The 17,089-nt window shown below is 42.0% G+C and overlaps 1 protein-coding gene across 10 annotated transcripts in view; it reads right to left on the bottom strand.

The window, feature by feature from the left end:
• Window positions 1-17,089, bottom strand: part of LOC128518839 (dedicator of cytokinesis protein 6-like) — a 56,954-nt gene that overhangs the window by 7,022 nt on the left and 32,843 nt on the right. Inside the window, exons 20-36 of one of the 10 annotated variants that reach the window (XM_053492163.1) lie at window positions 15,668-15,899; window positions 15,427-15,591; window positions 10,773-10,945; window positions 10,275-10,376; window positions 9,181-9,270; window positions 8,908-9,003; window positions 7,869-8,009; window positions 7,616-7,729; window positions 7,298-7,468; window positions 5,719-5,858; window positions 5,439-5,611; window positions 5,187-5,335; window positions 3,970-4,152; window positions 2,727-2,853; window positions 2,524-2,608; window positions 2,274-2,370; window positions 2,019-2,153 (exon numbers count right to left, since the gene is read on the bottom strand). In XM_053492163.1, coding sequence (XP_053348138.1) covers window positions 2,019-2,153; window positions 2,274-2,370; window positions 2,524-2,608; window positions 2,727-2,853; window positions 3,970-4,152; window positions 5,187-5,335; window positions 5,439-5,611; window positions 5,719-5,858; window positions 7,298-7,468; window positions 7,616-7,729; window positions 7,869-8,009; window positions 8,908-9,003; window positions 9,181-9,270; window positions 10,275-10,376; window positions 10,773-10,945; window positions 15,427-15,591; window positions 15,668-15,899 — 2,373 coding nt within the window. The other 9 variants (XM_053492164.1, XM_053492165.1, XM_053492166.1 and 6 more) reach the window with 9 other exon arrangements.

The following is a 17,089-nucleotide window of genomic DNA, read 5'->3' as shown; positions in this document are numbered from 1 at the left end:
AGAACACCTCAATCAGTCAGTTGTGTAATCAGCCAAGCTCCAGGTCCGACAGCACTTCAGGTCACCTTAACACCACACATAAAAACGAGGGGAAACGGGATCCCTGTGACTTTAACCACGGCTGGTCACTGGTGCCAGATGGGCTTAAGTGTTTTAGAAACTGCTCATCCCCAGGGACTCTCTTACACACACACACACACACACACACACACACCAGTTTGTGGAGCAGAGAATTTAAACTCAGCCTTAAGATTTAAAGGTCCCGCTCAAAGTCAGTGAGAAGAAAATTAGTTTTTAAAACTTGCTTACAGTATATCTTAACATACATTCAAGTTTACGGCAGTCTGAGAGGAAATACATTGACGCTCAGTGGAGAAGACACGACTGTTTGACTGCATTCTCACGGTATATGCTCTCCAAAACTTGAACTTTTTTAGGGAAGCAAGTTGGTCCACGTTGCATAAACTTCTTTGTGGCTTCTTCGCCACACACATTTAACACACATTAAAAAGTAAAAACTGGGATTTTTTAACCTGCTGCGGCGTAGACACGCATGAGCGTCTCAAATGTGAACGTGCGTCTCCTTTTAAAATTACAAAATTTAGCCATGATGTGACAGAACAGGCCATGGCAACGATGTCAAACAGGGAAACTATTACGTTTAGCTTTTGGTCTCAGACCAGAGACGATCACCAAATAGACCAAAAACCCTACTGCTTATTATCAATGCAATAATAAAACATGAAAAAGTGTTATATTATATACTGTATGTTGTATTACTGCATTGCTAATTGGAGGTGTAGTCTGGGTCCAGATTGACCCATTGATTGCGGTCTGTTTGTTTGTTTGGATTTTTCGTTTATTGCCATATCAGCTTCTCAGGCTATTTCATGGCAAGATTCACATCAAATATTAAGCTGATTTATTATGTTTTGAAAATGTAAGTGATTATAATAATAATAGATCACATAATGGCATGGTCTTGGTTAGAAGAACAAGGTTTTACATTTGGTTCTTTACGTGCACTTTAGACAGAAATTGTAAGAGTTTTTCTGGTTTTGCCTTGCAAAATATGTTTTTTAAATCTTGTTCCGGTAGTTAAAACTTTATGGTGTTAAAACTTGGGCAGTCCAAAAGTATGTGTTTCATGGTTAGGGTAGTTCTGCAGCACTGACATTTTGGGGCTTCTTCATCCTTTAATAAATACGCATGGGTAATGTTTGTAGGCCTAAACAGCACCTTGTACATACTACCTGTTCGTGTCTTGATTCGAATGGGTGATAACTTCTTTTTCCTACCACTGGGTTAATTTCGACAAATTTGTTGTTTTTGTACTGTTCCCATTCTGCTTGCCATTTACTTGATATATATTGATTTATCAGTGGTTTAAACTCAGAGTGTGGGATTTGGCATACGCTAATGTTTCTTTAATAGCTTGTCTTGCTGCCATGTCCTGGGATCACTTGCTGTACAGTCCGGATCCGGCCCAGAGTGAGGGCTTTTAGAAACCCTGCTGTGAAGTTTACACAGAACAAATTTTCTACAGTTTGAAATACAGTTTGATAAGAAAGATGAAAAAAGCATCGCTGTGACGAAAGCTTACGGTAAAAACACTGAACTAGAGAATGAATCCATGGAGACGCCCTGTCACATGTTAGTAGTCCAGGCTGCTGCAGGAGTAAGCTGGTGTAACGATGTAACGGTGTAACTGTGTAACAATGTTACAGTGTAACGATGTAACAGTGTAATGGTGTAACTGTGTAACTATGTAACAGTGTAACAATGTAACGATGCAACAGTGTAACGATACAACAGTGTAACGATACAACAGTGTAACGATGTAATGACGCAACAGTGTAACAATGTTACAGGTCAACAGGGTACATAATAAAGTGGCATATAATCTTAAAAAACCATTATACATGAGAACTGTTTATATTCTATGTATATACACACACACTTATATTAAAGCCTTCAAATGTACACACACGCATGCACGCACGCACGCACACACGCACCTTGAAGACGAGAGCTCTCTGTGTAGTAAAGCAGTGTTGCAGAAAGAGGGCGCTCTGGTTGCCAGCCATGCTGTGAAGAAGCACTCTCAGCACACCGCCCAGCACACTCTCCTTCTGCTCGGACAGCACCACTGTCTGAGACACACACACACACACACACACACACACATATATATATATATATATATAGATTCTCCTCCATAGGTATAGTTACAGTACACAATGAGACAGAGTGAGCAGGGGGCGGAGCTTTACTTTCACAATGATCTCCAGAGTGTCCAAGACGATTAAGGAAGCTTCAGTTGCCAAGTTTCCATCCACCACTGACTCCTGCTCCATCTCTGCTTTTGTCCTGCACACACACGCGCACACAATCTGTTTATGGAAAGTTATTTGTGGAAATAAAAACATTCAGACACAGAAATACAGATGGACTCAGTTCCTCACGATTTCAGCCGAGCTTTAAGGACATGATAATAGAAGATGCGTAATACAAACCACTTACTTATCAACTCTGTCTGCGTTCTGTCTCCAGTGAGTGACGTTCTTTCTCCACCGCACGTTCTCCTGGCCACCATAAGGGCTCCGTTCTACAGACACAGTTCAGACAAACGTTCGGTTTCAGTACACACCAGAACCTCGCCATACGAACGCCTCATCAATACCACACCTCATGAATTCCCGCCATAAGAGCTACTTTAGGATCACCTCGACAGCGGCGGACCATCTCCTGGCGCGCGCCGATGGTGCCCAGTATGGCTTCCTCCAGACGCGCTTTCATGTCCTGAGACTTCTTAAACGTCAGACTGTTGATCCGCTCCAGAGCTTTCTTCCCCTGAGTTCACATACAGAGACAAGACAAGAACACACACAACACACAGTGTTTAACTTACTGTACAATAGAGTCCAGTAAAAAAAAAAAAATAGAATCACGATTCTTTTGTGTGGCGATTCATGTATCACAACATTAACTCTTAACTTTTTTTTTTAAGAACTTTGAATTTGTACAAAGGTCCGTCACCATATAAACCACATGAACAGCTTCAGCATACAAAGTATTTTCAGCATATGAGAGGGCAAAGTGAGCCAGACAGAACACCAGCTAAGTTGCGCGTAAGACCGGGAGCTGCTCAAAACTTGTTTTTGGTTGTTGTTTTTTTTTTGCTTTTTGTCAGAGTTTTAGCACCACGGATCACAAGAATGTTATCAAGGACGGTAGCAAGAAGATAATGAAGCCGCGTTCAAGAGGAGTCATAAATGAAGGTTAAATGAGGTTTAATGTCTATTTATTTTATTTTTTACTTAATTTTAATTTTTTTTTATAAATGTTTTGATTGTTTTATATATAAAAATATAATTATAATGTTGGAAATTGGTAATATTTATAATATTTTTGGGAGCGGCTGGAACTGATTATCTGCATTTACAGTATTTCTTATGGAACAATGCGCTTCACAATACAACATTTCACCTTAAGAACTCGCCTCCGGATTAACTGATTAAACTTGTATGTTAAGGTACTGCTATACATGTTTGCATTCAAGGTGGTAAAATTCTAAAATTCTGGTAGTGCTAAACTGAACTACTTACACAGCTCAGCGTCCTGTGCAGTAGGAACAAATTATTTGTGGAGTTTGTTTAGAATTTGAATGTAATCTGATAAAATTGAGATATTTATAAAAGTGTGATATTTGGAGAATCACGATGCAAGTCTAATCAGCACCTAGGTATCGTGATAACACTGTATCGGGCGTTCCCCTCAGTGGTTCCCATCAACTGTACATTAAGTAAAAATATAAAAAGCCTTAAGGGTATAAGTACAGTGTTGGAGTTCCACATGCAGCTTAAAATGTATATTATACGTTTGTGAATGTTTATTAAAAATTTAAAGTTTAATTAAAACACTTGCTCTTAGACGTTAATTGTAAGCGAGCCCCCCCGGGTGCAGTACCTTGTACTCAAAGCAGGAGATGGCGAGGTGCAGGAGGTCCAGCAGGCGGTTGATGTGCAGCACAGAGAGCTCAGAGATCCAGCGCTCCAGCAGGGCCGCGTCAGCGTTCTTCAACACCCACAGAACACACACCAACAGGGTCCTGCTGCACTCCACCGAGAGAGTGCTGCACTGACGGCCCGCCTTAACACACACACACACGAACAAGAAAACATTTTACACGTTTCATACATGGAGAAGCGGAAAACAGTCATCTGTCTGTCTGTCTCTCTCTCTGTCCAGACAGATTCTGTCGCACCATCACACAAAACTGTCTGGACAGAATTTACTGAATCTCCTGCAGTCCTCAGATCTCTGCCTGAAGTTTAATCTGCACCATCAGTGAAATCTAAATGTTAAGTAAAAGTGATGTTATGAACAGTTATGTGTGAGATTTAATAATCTACTTTAAAATAATCTACTAATGCGCTACTGTCTCAGTGTAAACAAACACCTGCACTAATTTTACTGGGATTAGTTCATATTTTCACTTTGGCTGAAATAACAGCGCTGAAGTGGTATAAGTGAATTTTAACACGCTGGAGTCGTTTTAAGACAAAACTTCATCTTTATCCCATCTACTTTTTCCATTTCTCATCTGTAATTCACTCTCCGATTACCGAACAGGGAGTGTATTTGTCTGACCACCAAAGAAGGACAACTTAGTGTAAACAAGGCGTAAGATACTCAACCTTACAGAATGTGATTTCTTTGTATTAATAAGTTAGACAGAGAGTTCTGCTGTACAGAAAGACACACAGACATGTACGTGGGCTTCAACCTCAAATAATAATAATAATAATAATAATAATAATATCACTGATTACATAAAAGATCAGATAAGATTATTTCTAGTTTTAAACTTTTAACTGTTTCTACATACTCTTTAAGATAAAATAGGTACTTTCTATGATCTATGGTAGTTCCTTTATATATATAAAAAAAGAGAGAGAGACCATTTTCAGCCGGATGCTCTTTCACTCACACACACACACACACACACACACACACACACACACACATAATTGCAAAGACTCATTTCCCTATCAGATATCAGATGAGAAACCAGGACTTGTGGAGACTCCATCTAGTGGCAGAGAGTGTTAATGACAACTGACGAGACACAGCCGCATGAATCCAGCACAGAAACAAAAAGCTACACCGGGTTTCTTGCTCACCAGAGCGGACAGCGTGAAGGCACTGACTTTGGAGTAGGGTAACGGCGAACCGGCTATCGCCATAGCAACAGACGAACTAATAGTGCTGTTCTCTGGATCAGGGTCTTCGAAGACTGACGAAGCGTGCCGCGCGCGCTGAGGGGAGGGGTCTAAAGGGGCAAAGTGTCAGACAGCAGGAGGAATAAACAATACGATTCTGGTAAAGACAGAAAGAAAGCTTTCTGGAACATAAAATACGTGTGCTTGGCTCACCACTGAAATCATGGAGCTGGGACAGCGTCTCCATGACAATAGGAACGAGCGGGAGATAGAGCTGAGCGATATGGGCTCGGACCTGAGGGTCGGTGTAGCGCGGGTCCGTGTCGTGACTGCACAGGAGAGAGTGAACCGCGCTGATCGCCTTCTTGTGCAGGAAGAACATGCTGCTGGAGGAACAGGGACAGTGGGGTCAGTGTGATGGGCGTGTGTGTGTGATGGGCGTGTGTGTGTGTGTGTGTGTGTGTGTGTGTGTGTGTGTGTGTGTCTGACTTACCCTTCTCCATCAGGTTCCAGGATGAGTGCAAGCTCAGACAGCAGTAACCCAGACAGAAAGTGCTGCTGGCGAAAGGGTACGGACAGCTCGAACATGCTGACGACGCCGTGGTCCTGCACCGGACACGAGAACGCTGAGCCCTGGAAACAAGTGAAAGAGAGTGTGTGTGTGTGTGTGTGTGTGTGTGTGTGTGTGTGTGTGTGTGTGTGTGTGTAAAACAGAACTTTTTATTCCTAGTCTATTATACTACAGTATAAGTGTCAAAAGGACACTGTTAAAGTGTGTGTAGTCACTTCGGCGTGGGCTCACAGGACAGTACAGAATCTCATCAGATAATCTTCATCACATCCACACATCATCATCTTCACTGCTTAACTCCCTGACTCCTCCCCAAAGCCCTGATGACTGAACCACATTCTTCGACAAGATCAGCTAAATCAGCCAAACCTTTCCTCCTCTTCCTGCATACACACACACACACACACACACACACCAGTCTTCTCTTCCTGACTCCTTACACCTTTTACTCCTTCTCTTTATACAAAAGAAAGTGTGTAGATCACCTTCTCTAGCGCTCCTACAGTACTTTCTCCCAACACAATCACTCCAAACCATCAGCCTGGACCTCTCAGGGTCGCACCTCACACTGAACTCATCTCTCACAGCACAAGAACAGAATCGATCTAATCTGTAGTGTTTGGATTTTAATTAGTTTCACTAAAGTGGAACAGCTGCGTAGTTCATGCCAACTTGTGCCAGTATACAGATTTAAACTTTAATGAGCAACCTAAATCATTAACTAAAACGTATTTAACCTAAATTAACCTGATGACTGATTCTGTAGTCGCTCTGTCACTCAAGTCCTCGAGTCACTCAACACTGTTGGCAAAATCCTTCCTTTTTATTGGCACAGAGATCCGATAAAGGAGACGCAAAGCTGCGGATTCAATTTTTAAGCTTTGTAATTTTTAAAATGATTACTTTACGTTTACATTCCTGACATTTGGCAGGCAGGTTTATCATTAAACATCTAATCAGGGTTGGGGTTCGAGTGTTGAGGGCCTTGCGTTAGGGTCATACAGTGGTAGGTCTGTGCGTCCTGGGGTTTGAACCCATGATCTTCAGTCTAACGTCTTAAACACTGAGTTACATGTGAAGGTACATCATGACTGCAAACATCAACAATGTGATACTCAAATCCACAGTTTCCTCAAGCAGCTAAACTTCTTACAGGTTCTAAAGTACAGTGGAACCTCAGAATACAAACACTTCGCCTTAAGAATTTTCACATTAAGAACTGAAATTTTGCAAGAAACTTGTTCCAGCCTATGAATCATTTTCAAGATATGAGCGAACGAACTGAACCGAACTGAACACAGGCTAAGGTTTTTTTTTTTTTTTTGTATTTTGTGTAAGATTTAGTGAAGACACAACACTGCGGGTTTAGTTTGTGTAAATAATTTTAAAAGTGAAATTTGACCGTGAATAAAGAATTAATTAACATAAAAAAAAAAAATATTTACTCGCACAGCTCTAGTGTGAACACGGTCGGTGTGTGTGTGTGTGTGTGTGTGTGTACCTGTGAGGCGGTGGAGGAGGTTGAAGGTGATGGAGAGGACGGAGGGCTAAAGGTGGCACACGGCAAGTTGAGGGTGACGTAATGCTCATGACTGCACACTATACGCATAAAGTCCAGTCTCAGAGCCATGAGAGAGCTGGGGTTCTGTGTCGTGTGCAGTTTATTGGAAATCTAACCAAACACACACACACACACACACACACACACACACACACACACACACACACACACACAAACAATTAGCCACATAAACACACAGGAGGTTTAAATATCCTGTAGAGAGGAATGTGGGCGTGGCTATAGCGCGAGCGGCTGCACCTGTTTGTAGTAGGTGCGGACGAGGTTAAACACGAAGCCCCGGTCAAGAAGAGACAGCAGGTCATTGAGGAAAAACGCCAAGCTGCTGTTTAATCTTTCCACGAGCTCAACATCCTGAAACACGCGCACACACACACACACACACACACACACACACACACACACACACACACACACACACACAGAGTGTCAATAATACGCCTGCTTATTCACTGAAACAAGATCTTGTTCGTTAAACTTTTAGATTTGTTACCTTGTGGTGTCTGCTGGCGATATCTGCACTGATGGCACATACCAAAGCAGCGATGTCGTCCACAAAGCGATCAGGAAAACGCTGGCGTCTTGGCAAGTTCAGCTTGGAGGTAAGGAAGAGGTGATGAGCCATACTCTTCACCTGGGAGACACAAAACACACACACAAAAAAAAAAAAATAGACATAAAGAAAAAAAAAAATATATATATATAAACATGAATATAATAAAGATCTGAAGACACTAAGGCAATTTCACTCCAACATCAAAGCAAATGCAAACATGTACAGCGGTACCGCGGCCCACAAGTTCAATATGCTACAAGGCGAGTTCTTAAGGTAAAATGTTGTATTGTGAAACACATTGTCTCATAGGAAATAATGTAAATGCAGATAATCCGTTCCAGCCACGCAAAGATATTACTAATATTACCAATTTTCAACACTAGAATCATATTCATGCATATAAAAACAATCAAAACATTTAGAAAAGACGTGTAAATAAAGTAAAATATTAAATAAATAAAACATTAAACCTAAGTTAATCTTAATTTATGATTCCTCTCAGCACTGGCTGCTTTTAAACCCAACTGAAAGCAGCTCTGTTTTCTTCTTGCTACAGTCCTTGATGATATTCTTGTGACCCCTGGTGTTGTGTCTTCACTAAATCTTACACAAAATGCAAAAAAAACCAAAATAAAAAGTGTAAACTCCCTTGGCTTTTGAGCGCCTCCCAGACGTATGTGCGACCGTGTGCGTGCGACCAACGGAAGAAGCAAATTTCTTGTCAATTTTTTGATCTAAGGGTGAAAATTCACGAGGCGGGGTTTATATGCCAAGGTACCACTATACAATGTTATGACAATGACAGGTTTGGAGCATCTTCATGGTGATAAATCATGGTTTTGCATTAGTAACTACATTACAATCTTGACGGTATGATTTGGTGATTTATGGAACAAAAACACTCCAGTATAATCCTAAAGACTACTCTAATCCTCAGGATCTTACACTTGGTGGTGATGTTAGAGAGAAACCGTACCATGAGCTGGAAGAAAAACCAGGCCTGCTGCAGCGCTGCCTCTCTCACGGTGCTGGTGCTCACCACCCACTGCAGTGCGAGCTCCTCATGTAACAGCTGGCCAGAGAGAGCATCCATTAAACACATACACACACACTTCAGACACAAAATCCACACACTCACGCTGCACACCGTACACACCCCGTCTCAGCCTGCACTCCCACTCAGTGACATGAAAGAGATCATGAGATGAACAAAAGATATGAAAGAAAAATGTAATAGTGTGCAGTTTACCTTCCTGGGCATTAGTTTCACAGGTGGTGCGTGTAAGGAGGTGCTCTCGACGAACGCCGACATGCGGTTAGCCGCCCGTTCACTGGCCTGCTGCAGCGGCCATGGTGAAGGAGCGTGAGGAGGATGAAGAGGGTGAAAGAAAAAAGGTAAATGGAAATGATAAAAGGATGTGCATGCACTGATGAACACCAGGAACGATGGTGAACACAAACAGCAAAAAAAAAAAAAATAATGATTAGGTTATGAAAAGTGCCATACAGAACAGACCTGCTAAACCCAAAGTCTACTCCCAGTCACATTATCAGACATTAGCGTGGACGTTTATTGACTACATGTAGTGTTTAAATGATGAGTTCATCTTAAGGTCGGTTCTGCATCACAGGCGATGAAATGCAAGAAAGCGATCATCCATGAAAACATGACGTTATTTTAACCTTCACACGTCTCCGGGTGTTTTGGCCAGATATAGAATGGACTGATTTCTATACTGTACACTTTAGAGTATCAGTCTTCTGTTGTGTTGTTTGTGTTGACTGACATCACTGGCATCGTTACTAAATACTACTGAACAAAAGGACAGGGGTGAGGAGGTGATGAAGAAGAGCAGACTGGACATGGAGGCATATCTACAAAACACAGCCTCACACACACACACACACCATCAACCATTCACACACAATCTCAGCAGAGGAACATTATGGGGTAAAATGGGGTACAGGGTTGTGTGACAGAGGAGCTTAAATTGACAGGAGGGTGCAACAGTGGGGTGATGATGGTGTATGAGGTGTTATTAGGGTAACAGTGGGGTGATGATGATATGTAAGGTGTTATTAGGGTAACAGTGGGGTGATGATGGGGTGTAAGGTGTTATTAGGGTAACAGTGGAGTGATGATGGGGTATATAAGGTGTTATTAGGGTAACAGTGGAGTGATGATGGGGTATAAGGTGTTATTAGGGTAACAGTGGGGTGATGATGGGGTATAAGGTGTTATTAGGGTAACAGTGGGGTGATGATGGGGTTATAAGGTAGTGAGGAGTGATACTCATGTATGGGGGGGGGATGGGGGTTGTTGGGGAGGGGTAGAATCTGCACCTGCTTAAGCTCACAGCTGGAGTTGGGGTTCCGGCGAAGCACGGCTCTGGAGCCCCCGGGAGCGTAAGCAGAGTTTACCCAAGAGTGAGAGCGGTCTATTCCCTGCTCATTCACCGACCAAAACACAAACAGCAGCAACAGTCAGAGCGATACTCCTCCGTAAGGGAGAGAGAAAAGCAGAAACTGATCTGATGAACACACTTGAAGACATTCGGGAGAAGACACAGAAGAGGATGAGTTATAAAATCTTCAGCACTGGAAGGCCTTGTCCAAAAGGGGAAAACATCACAACCACAATGAGCAGAGAAGAGCACAGAAAAGCCCACATAAACAGGAAGAGCCAAGGGAGGAGCTCACGACTTCATACAGGAAAAATGACAAAAGAGCCTTTGTGCTTCAAACCTAAACTCCTAAAAATAACAGGTTTTTATTATGAATAAGAAATTCTTTAAAGGGTCAGTAGGAGAAGAGGGAAAACACACACACACACACACACACCTTGCTGCCAATGATCCTCTGTACTTCATCATCTGGGGAGACGGGTGTGGACGCCAGGTCAGGGTTAGAGTTACTGATGCTCTTAGAGCGGGCCAGGAGAAGGCTGGTGGGGCGCGCAGTCGCCCGGGACAGGGTGGCATACTGGATAGGAAGCTCGTAGGATGATCCACTCACTGAGAAGGGAGCGAGAAAGAGAGAGAGAGAGAGGGAGGGAGAAAGGGGGGTGGGGGAGAGATAGAGGAAGAGAGAGAGGGAAAGAGGGAGAGAGGGTGAGACAGTATTTGGACAGTGACACATTTTTTCGTTTTCTCGCCTCTGTACAGCACCACAATAAATTTGAAATAAAGCAGTGACAGTTAAACAATTGTCCTGTACACATTTTTCTGCCCGGGTGTGCCCTGTTTCCTTGTTATTTCACGACTAATTAAAGAGATAAAAGATCTGGACTCGAATAGACATCTAGTCGACGTTGTAACCTGAAAGAGATCAGTGACTGAAAAGTGTTGGTAGGGGAGAGTGTAGCCAGTGTAGTACTGACAGATGCCAGGAGGGTGATGGGAAGATGGAAGGAGTACTTTAAGAAGTTGATGAATGAGGAAAACGAAAGAGAACAAAGAGTAGAAGAGATGACTGTTGTGGAACAGGAAGTAGCAAATATTAGTAGAAGTGAGGTAAGAAGGGTGTTGAAGAGGATGAAGAGTGGAAAGGCTGTTGGTCCTGATGACATACCTGTGGAGGTATGGAAGTGCTTAGGAGAGGTGGCAGTAGAGTTTCTGACAAGTTTGTTTAACAAGATCTTGGAGAGTGAGAGGATTCCAGAGGAATGAAGAAAAAGTGTATTGGTGCCAATTTTCAAGAACAAGGGAGATGTGCAAAGCTGTGGCAATTATAGAGGTATAAAGCTAATGAGCCAGACAATGAAGCTGTGGGAAAGAGTAGTGGAAGCTAGGTTAAGGGCAGGGGTGAGCATTTGTGAGCAGCAATATGGTTTTATGCCTAGAAAGAGTACATCAGATGCAGTATTTGCTTTGAGGATGCTGGCGGAGAAGTATAGAGAGGGTAACAGGGAGTTGCAGTGTGTCTTTTTAGATTTAGAGAAAGCGTATGACAGGGTGCCAAGAGAGGAGTTGTGGTATTGTATGAGGAAGTCTGGAGTGGCAGAGAAGTATGTTAGAGTGGTGCAGGACATGTATGAGAGCTGTAAGACGTGCTGTAGGTGTGACAGAAGAGTTCAAGGTGGAGGTGGGTCTGCATCAAGGATCGGCTCTAAGCCCCTTTTTGTTTGCTCTGGTGATGGACAGGATGACAGATGAGGTAAGACAGGAGTCTCCATGGACTATGATGTTTGCAGATGACATTGTGCTCTGTAGCGAGAGCAGGGAACAGGTGGAGGAAAATTTGGAGAGGTGGAGGTATGCTCTGGAAAGCAGAGGAATAAAGGTTAGCCGCAGCAAGACGGAATACATGTGTGTAAATGAGAGGGACCCAGGAGGATCGGTGAGGTTACAGGGAGCAGAGGTAAAGAAGGTGCAGGATTTTAAGTACTTAGGGTCAACGGTCCAGAGCAACGGAGAGTGTTCAAAGGAGGTGAAGAGGCGGGTACAGGCATGTTGGAATGGGTGGAGAAAAGTGTCAGGTGTGTTGTGCGATAAAAGAGTATCAGCGAGAATGAAAGGAAAGGTGTACAGAACAGTGGTGAGACCAGCAATGCTCTATGGCTTAGAGACAGTGGCGCTGAAGAAAAGACAGGAGGCATTAACAACATCTTACTAAGTCGTTGTCAAAGTCTACAAATCAAGAGACTGTTAATACACAGGGGTTTAACACAAGACGCTAGGGCTGGGCCATTCTTTAGATTTTTTCGGTTAATTCGAATTTGTGTTTTAAGACGTAGCTATTCCCCGAATGTACACTGAAACACGTGAAAAAGTAGCAGAGCAGCTTGAAAAGGCATCTTTTTTTTTCAACGACGACTGACCTGTGGACTAGTCGTACTCTTCAGCCTTACATGAGCCTTACAGCTCATTACGTTGACGAAGAATGGAAACTGCGAAGTTTTTGCCTTCAGACGTGTTATTTTCCTGGCGATCATACTGGGGAAATAATTGGTCATGGGCTTAAAGATGCGCTGGTGTCTTGGAACCTTGTGGAGGATCGACAGGTGTGCGTGACCACTGACAGTGGAACGAACATGATCAAAGCAATGAAGATAAACGAGTGGACCCATCTTCAGTGCTTTGGACATCGTCTTCACAATGCCATTGGTAAGTATGATTAATAATTCAAGCAATAATATTCAGATGTTATTTTATTAATAAATGAAATTATGATTTATTATTATTATTATTATTATTATTATGTTTTGCTTTTGTAATAACAGTGCCAATGACGTAATATAAGTTTGTTGGTTATAGATTTATATTCTGAAGTTCTGAAGGAGGAAGCTCTTTACAATATTTCTGTCAAAGTACAGTGAACTGCTATTTCAAATCAATTTTTTGTTGCTTTGTTTTAACAGAACATGGTGTGAAAGACCACAGAGTTGACCGTGCAGTTGCAGTGTGCAAGAAGGTTGTAAGTGCGTTTTCCTTTCGCTGAAAAAAGCCAGGTGGGGTTCAAGACAAAAGATGATCGAGCGTGTTTTAGAACAGAAGAAAGCCATAGCTCGGGTTCTTGGCTTTGATAAAAAAACTCGGCAGCTTGTTCCAACGTGGCAAGACATCGATGTCATGGAATCCATAAATAAAGCTGTAACCCCTCTGCAAGAGTTCACTGATACATTGTCAGGTGAAGCATATGTAAGTGTCTCGTACCTCAAACCAGTGCTTCATCTCTTTAACAGTAGCATTCTACAGTACAAGCACAAGACGATGACACAGATTTAACAAAATGCATTAAAAGCACAATACTGCAGTACCTCAACAGCAAATACAGAGACCCTGTCACAGATGAACTCCTCAACGTAGCTTCTGTGATGGATCCGTACAACTTACATCGAACATAACAAGTTGGAGGAAATCAAGCAAAAAGTTGTTAAAGAGCTGACGTCTTTGTTGCCAGACAAAAATCTTGAGACAACAGTTTAGATGACTCAGGATGTGGAGCAGGAAGAACAGAGAACAGAAGCTGGGGCCAAGAGGAAGAAAACCTTGGGAAGCTTTTTTAAGAAAACGACACCAGCATCAGCATCACAACCTGTCATTCAATCAGAGGAAGTAATGTTTACATTGGTTAAAATGGTTATTTTCTAACTGTATATTCAGAAGAATTTGATTTTTAATTCAAATTGCACAATATTTACTTTCATATTTCATTTAAATCTAATGCAAAGATATTTAACTCGAGAATTTTTTTACATTTATTTACACCTTGTTGACCAATTTATGTATGGCATTGCCATTAAAAATACAATGTTCCTTAACCAGATGGTTTTTCAAGTTACTTAGAAAGAGAAGCTTACTTTAGTCATGTTGTTGTAATGTTTTAAGTTGACTAGTTACACATTTAAAAAAATCAAAATCGTGAATCAGCCAAACTTTATGAAAAAAACCTAGATTTTTTATTTTTGCCATATTGCCCAGCCCTACAAGACGCACACCACCGGGGACACCCAGGACTTCAGGACCTTGGACATTACTAGAAAACATCTACAACAGTCTGCACAGTTCTGGATCAATTTTCTTTGGACACATGAAAGATACAGTAACCTGAACCCCAACTAGAAGGACATGGATAATGAAAGGAAAGGCTCAGGCTCGTAAGAGAAGCACATGTTCATGAAACATGGTGAAGGCAGTGTAATGGCATGTGCGTGTACAGCGGCCAATAGACAGTCCACAATCACTGGATTAGTGGCCCAGGTGAAGTGAGTGAAGTGACAGGATGAAGTGTATAGAGCACTAGCGTTTGCTCAGATTCCATCAAATGCTAACGAAACGATGTGAATGATATCCATCTGTCCTGTAAAGCGGTAACAACCTGAGACGTACTGTGCAGGCAACACAAAGCAATAAAACAAAGTTTTTAAATGGACGAGTCAGTCACCTCAGGCTACATGATTGAGCTGCTTTTATATTTACTGAAACAAAAAAAAACAAATAACAAAAAGACGACAAAAACCCACAAACAGGCAGCAATCGAAGGCTGCTGCATTAATGCAAAAGACAGAGCAGCTGAAGTGAGGAGACTCAGCATTTGGTGACGTCCATGGGCTCCAGACTTCAGACAGTCACTGAAATCTAACAAAATTTTCAGAACAATGTTTTTTTTTTTCCAATGAATTTTCAGCAGGTGAAAAAATTTTGTTAAAAAACAAAAAAAAAACATAAGTGGCTGTAATTCCTAAACAGTTTTTTTGATAATCCACTCAAATTAAAGTTGAAACTACATTTTAATCACATCCTGATTGCTTAATTTCAAATGCATTATTGTGATATACTGCAGTAAAAATACCAAAATTGTGTCACTGTCCAAATACCAAATGGACCCGACTATACCGTACGAAGGAACACTGCTACAGTTCTAAACAGTCAAATGAAATTTCAATCTCTTATATACATCTATAGAACTTTAATCTTAGGTTCGTTTAAAGGCAATAAATCTATCCCAATACGTTCAGTAAACTGTGCTGCCACAGTGTGGAAAAATGTCTCACCAGCAGGGGGCGCCACGGGCTCAGTGGTGGGCAGATGGAAACCGTAGTGGATATAAGAGGCCAGGAGGTTGTTGCGCCCGTGCTGATCTTGGTTCCCTTCCAGGTTCTTATGAATCTGGTTGACCAGGAGCGCCATGGCCTCGAAAGCTGCGCGGCCCAGGTTTACTGTGGACGAGAGGGAGAGTTACAGGGGAAAGAAATGTAATACTAAAACCCCACAGTGGGTTAAAAGGCTGCGCACCGATCTGTCCGGCGATGACAGGAGGGTGGACGATGAGAAGGATGAGCTTGTTCAGGAGCTGGTGCAGGAAGCGCACACATGTGTCCAACAGCGCCCCCCGCAGGGCTGCCATGCTGGCTTTCAGTTCAGCCTCCACGTTGGCCTCGGTGATCACCACGTCCTTCAGCCGGAGCGGGAACGAGTACTCCTCCAACACGTACACCAGCGTAAAGAACTTATCCAGGTACTGGTCCTACACATACACACACGCACATACACACGCACGCACACATACACACACACACACACACATACACACACACACACACACACACACACACACACACACACACACATACACACACATACACACACACACACACACACACATACACACACACATACACACACACATACACACACACACACACACATACACATACACATACACACACACACACACATACACACACACATACACACACACACACACACACACACACACATACACACACACACACATACACACACACACACATACACACACACACACATACACACACATACACACACACACACATACACACACACACACATACACACACACACATACACACACACACATACACACACACACATACACACACACACATACATACACACACATACATACACACACATACATACACACACATACATACACACACATACATACACACACATACATACACACACATACACACACATACAAACACACACAAACACAGATTAGCTATGCCACTGCTTGAACTGATCACAGAAACCATGTACTGAAGTCCATACGATTCCATCTGATACAGTGGAACCTTGGATTATGAACATAATTCGTTCCGAAAGTGGGCTCGTATACCAAAACACTTATTAATAATAGAAATAATAGAAACTCAGATTATTTGTACTACAGCTGAAAAAAAAAAACATTAAAATAATACAAAATATAAAGTAAAAATAAAACAAATTAATCTGCACTTTACCTTTAAAAAAAGTAAGAATAAATCCAGGCAGATAAGTGTTTTTATTTATGCGCTCAGGCGTAAGCATGGTATTAGTTTTCACTGTTATACTGATGACACAGTTATATGTCTCAGCAAAACCTGATGAGATAAACCAGCTTACTAACGTTGAGCAATGTGTGCAGGACATAAGAGATTGGATGCTAATTAACTTCCTTCTGCTTAATCCTCATAAGACAGAAGTTCTAGTCATAGGACCGCATTCAGCTAGAAGTAAGATTTTAGATCACACTGTAACTTTAGATGGCCTTTCTGTTCCATCAAGTGCAACAGTAAAAGACCTCAGTGTGATTATAGATTCCAACCTTTCATTTAAAGCTCATGTAGATAATATTACCAGGATAGCATTCTTTCACCTCAGAAATATTGTCAACATAAGAAATATATTGTC

This window comes from Clarias gariepinus, chromosome 3 (assembly GCF_024256425.1).
Source record: "Clarias gariepinus isolate MV-2021 ecotype Netherlands chromosome 3, CGAR_prim_01v2, whole genome shotgun sequence".
Taxonomy (NCBI): Eukaryota; Metazoa; Chordata; class Actinopteri; order Siluriformes; family Clariidae; genus Clarias; species Clarias gariepinus.
Note: the sequence above shows the minus strand (reverse complement) of the source record. Positions and strands in the feature narration are given on the sequence as shown.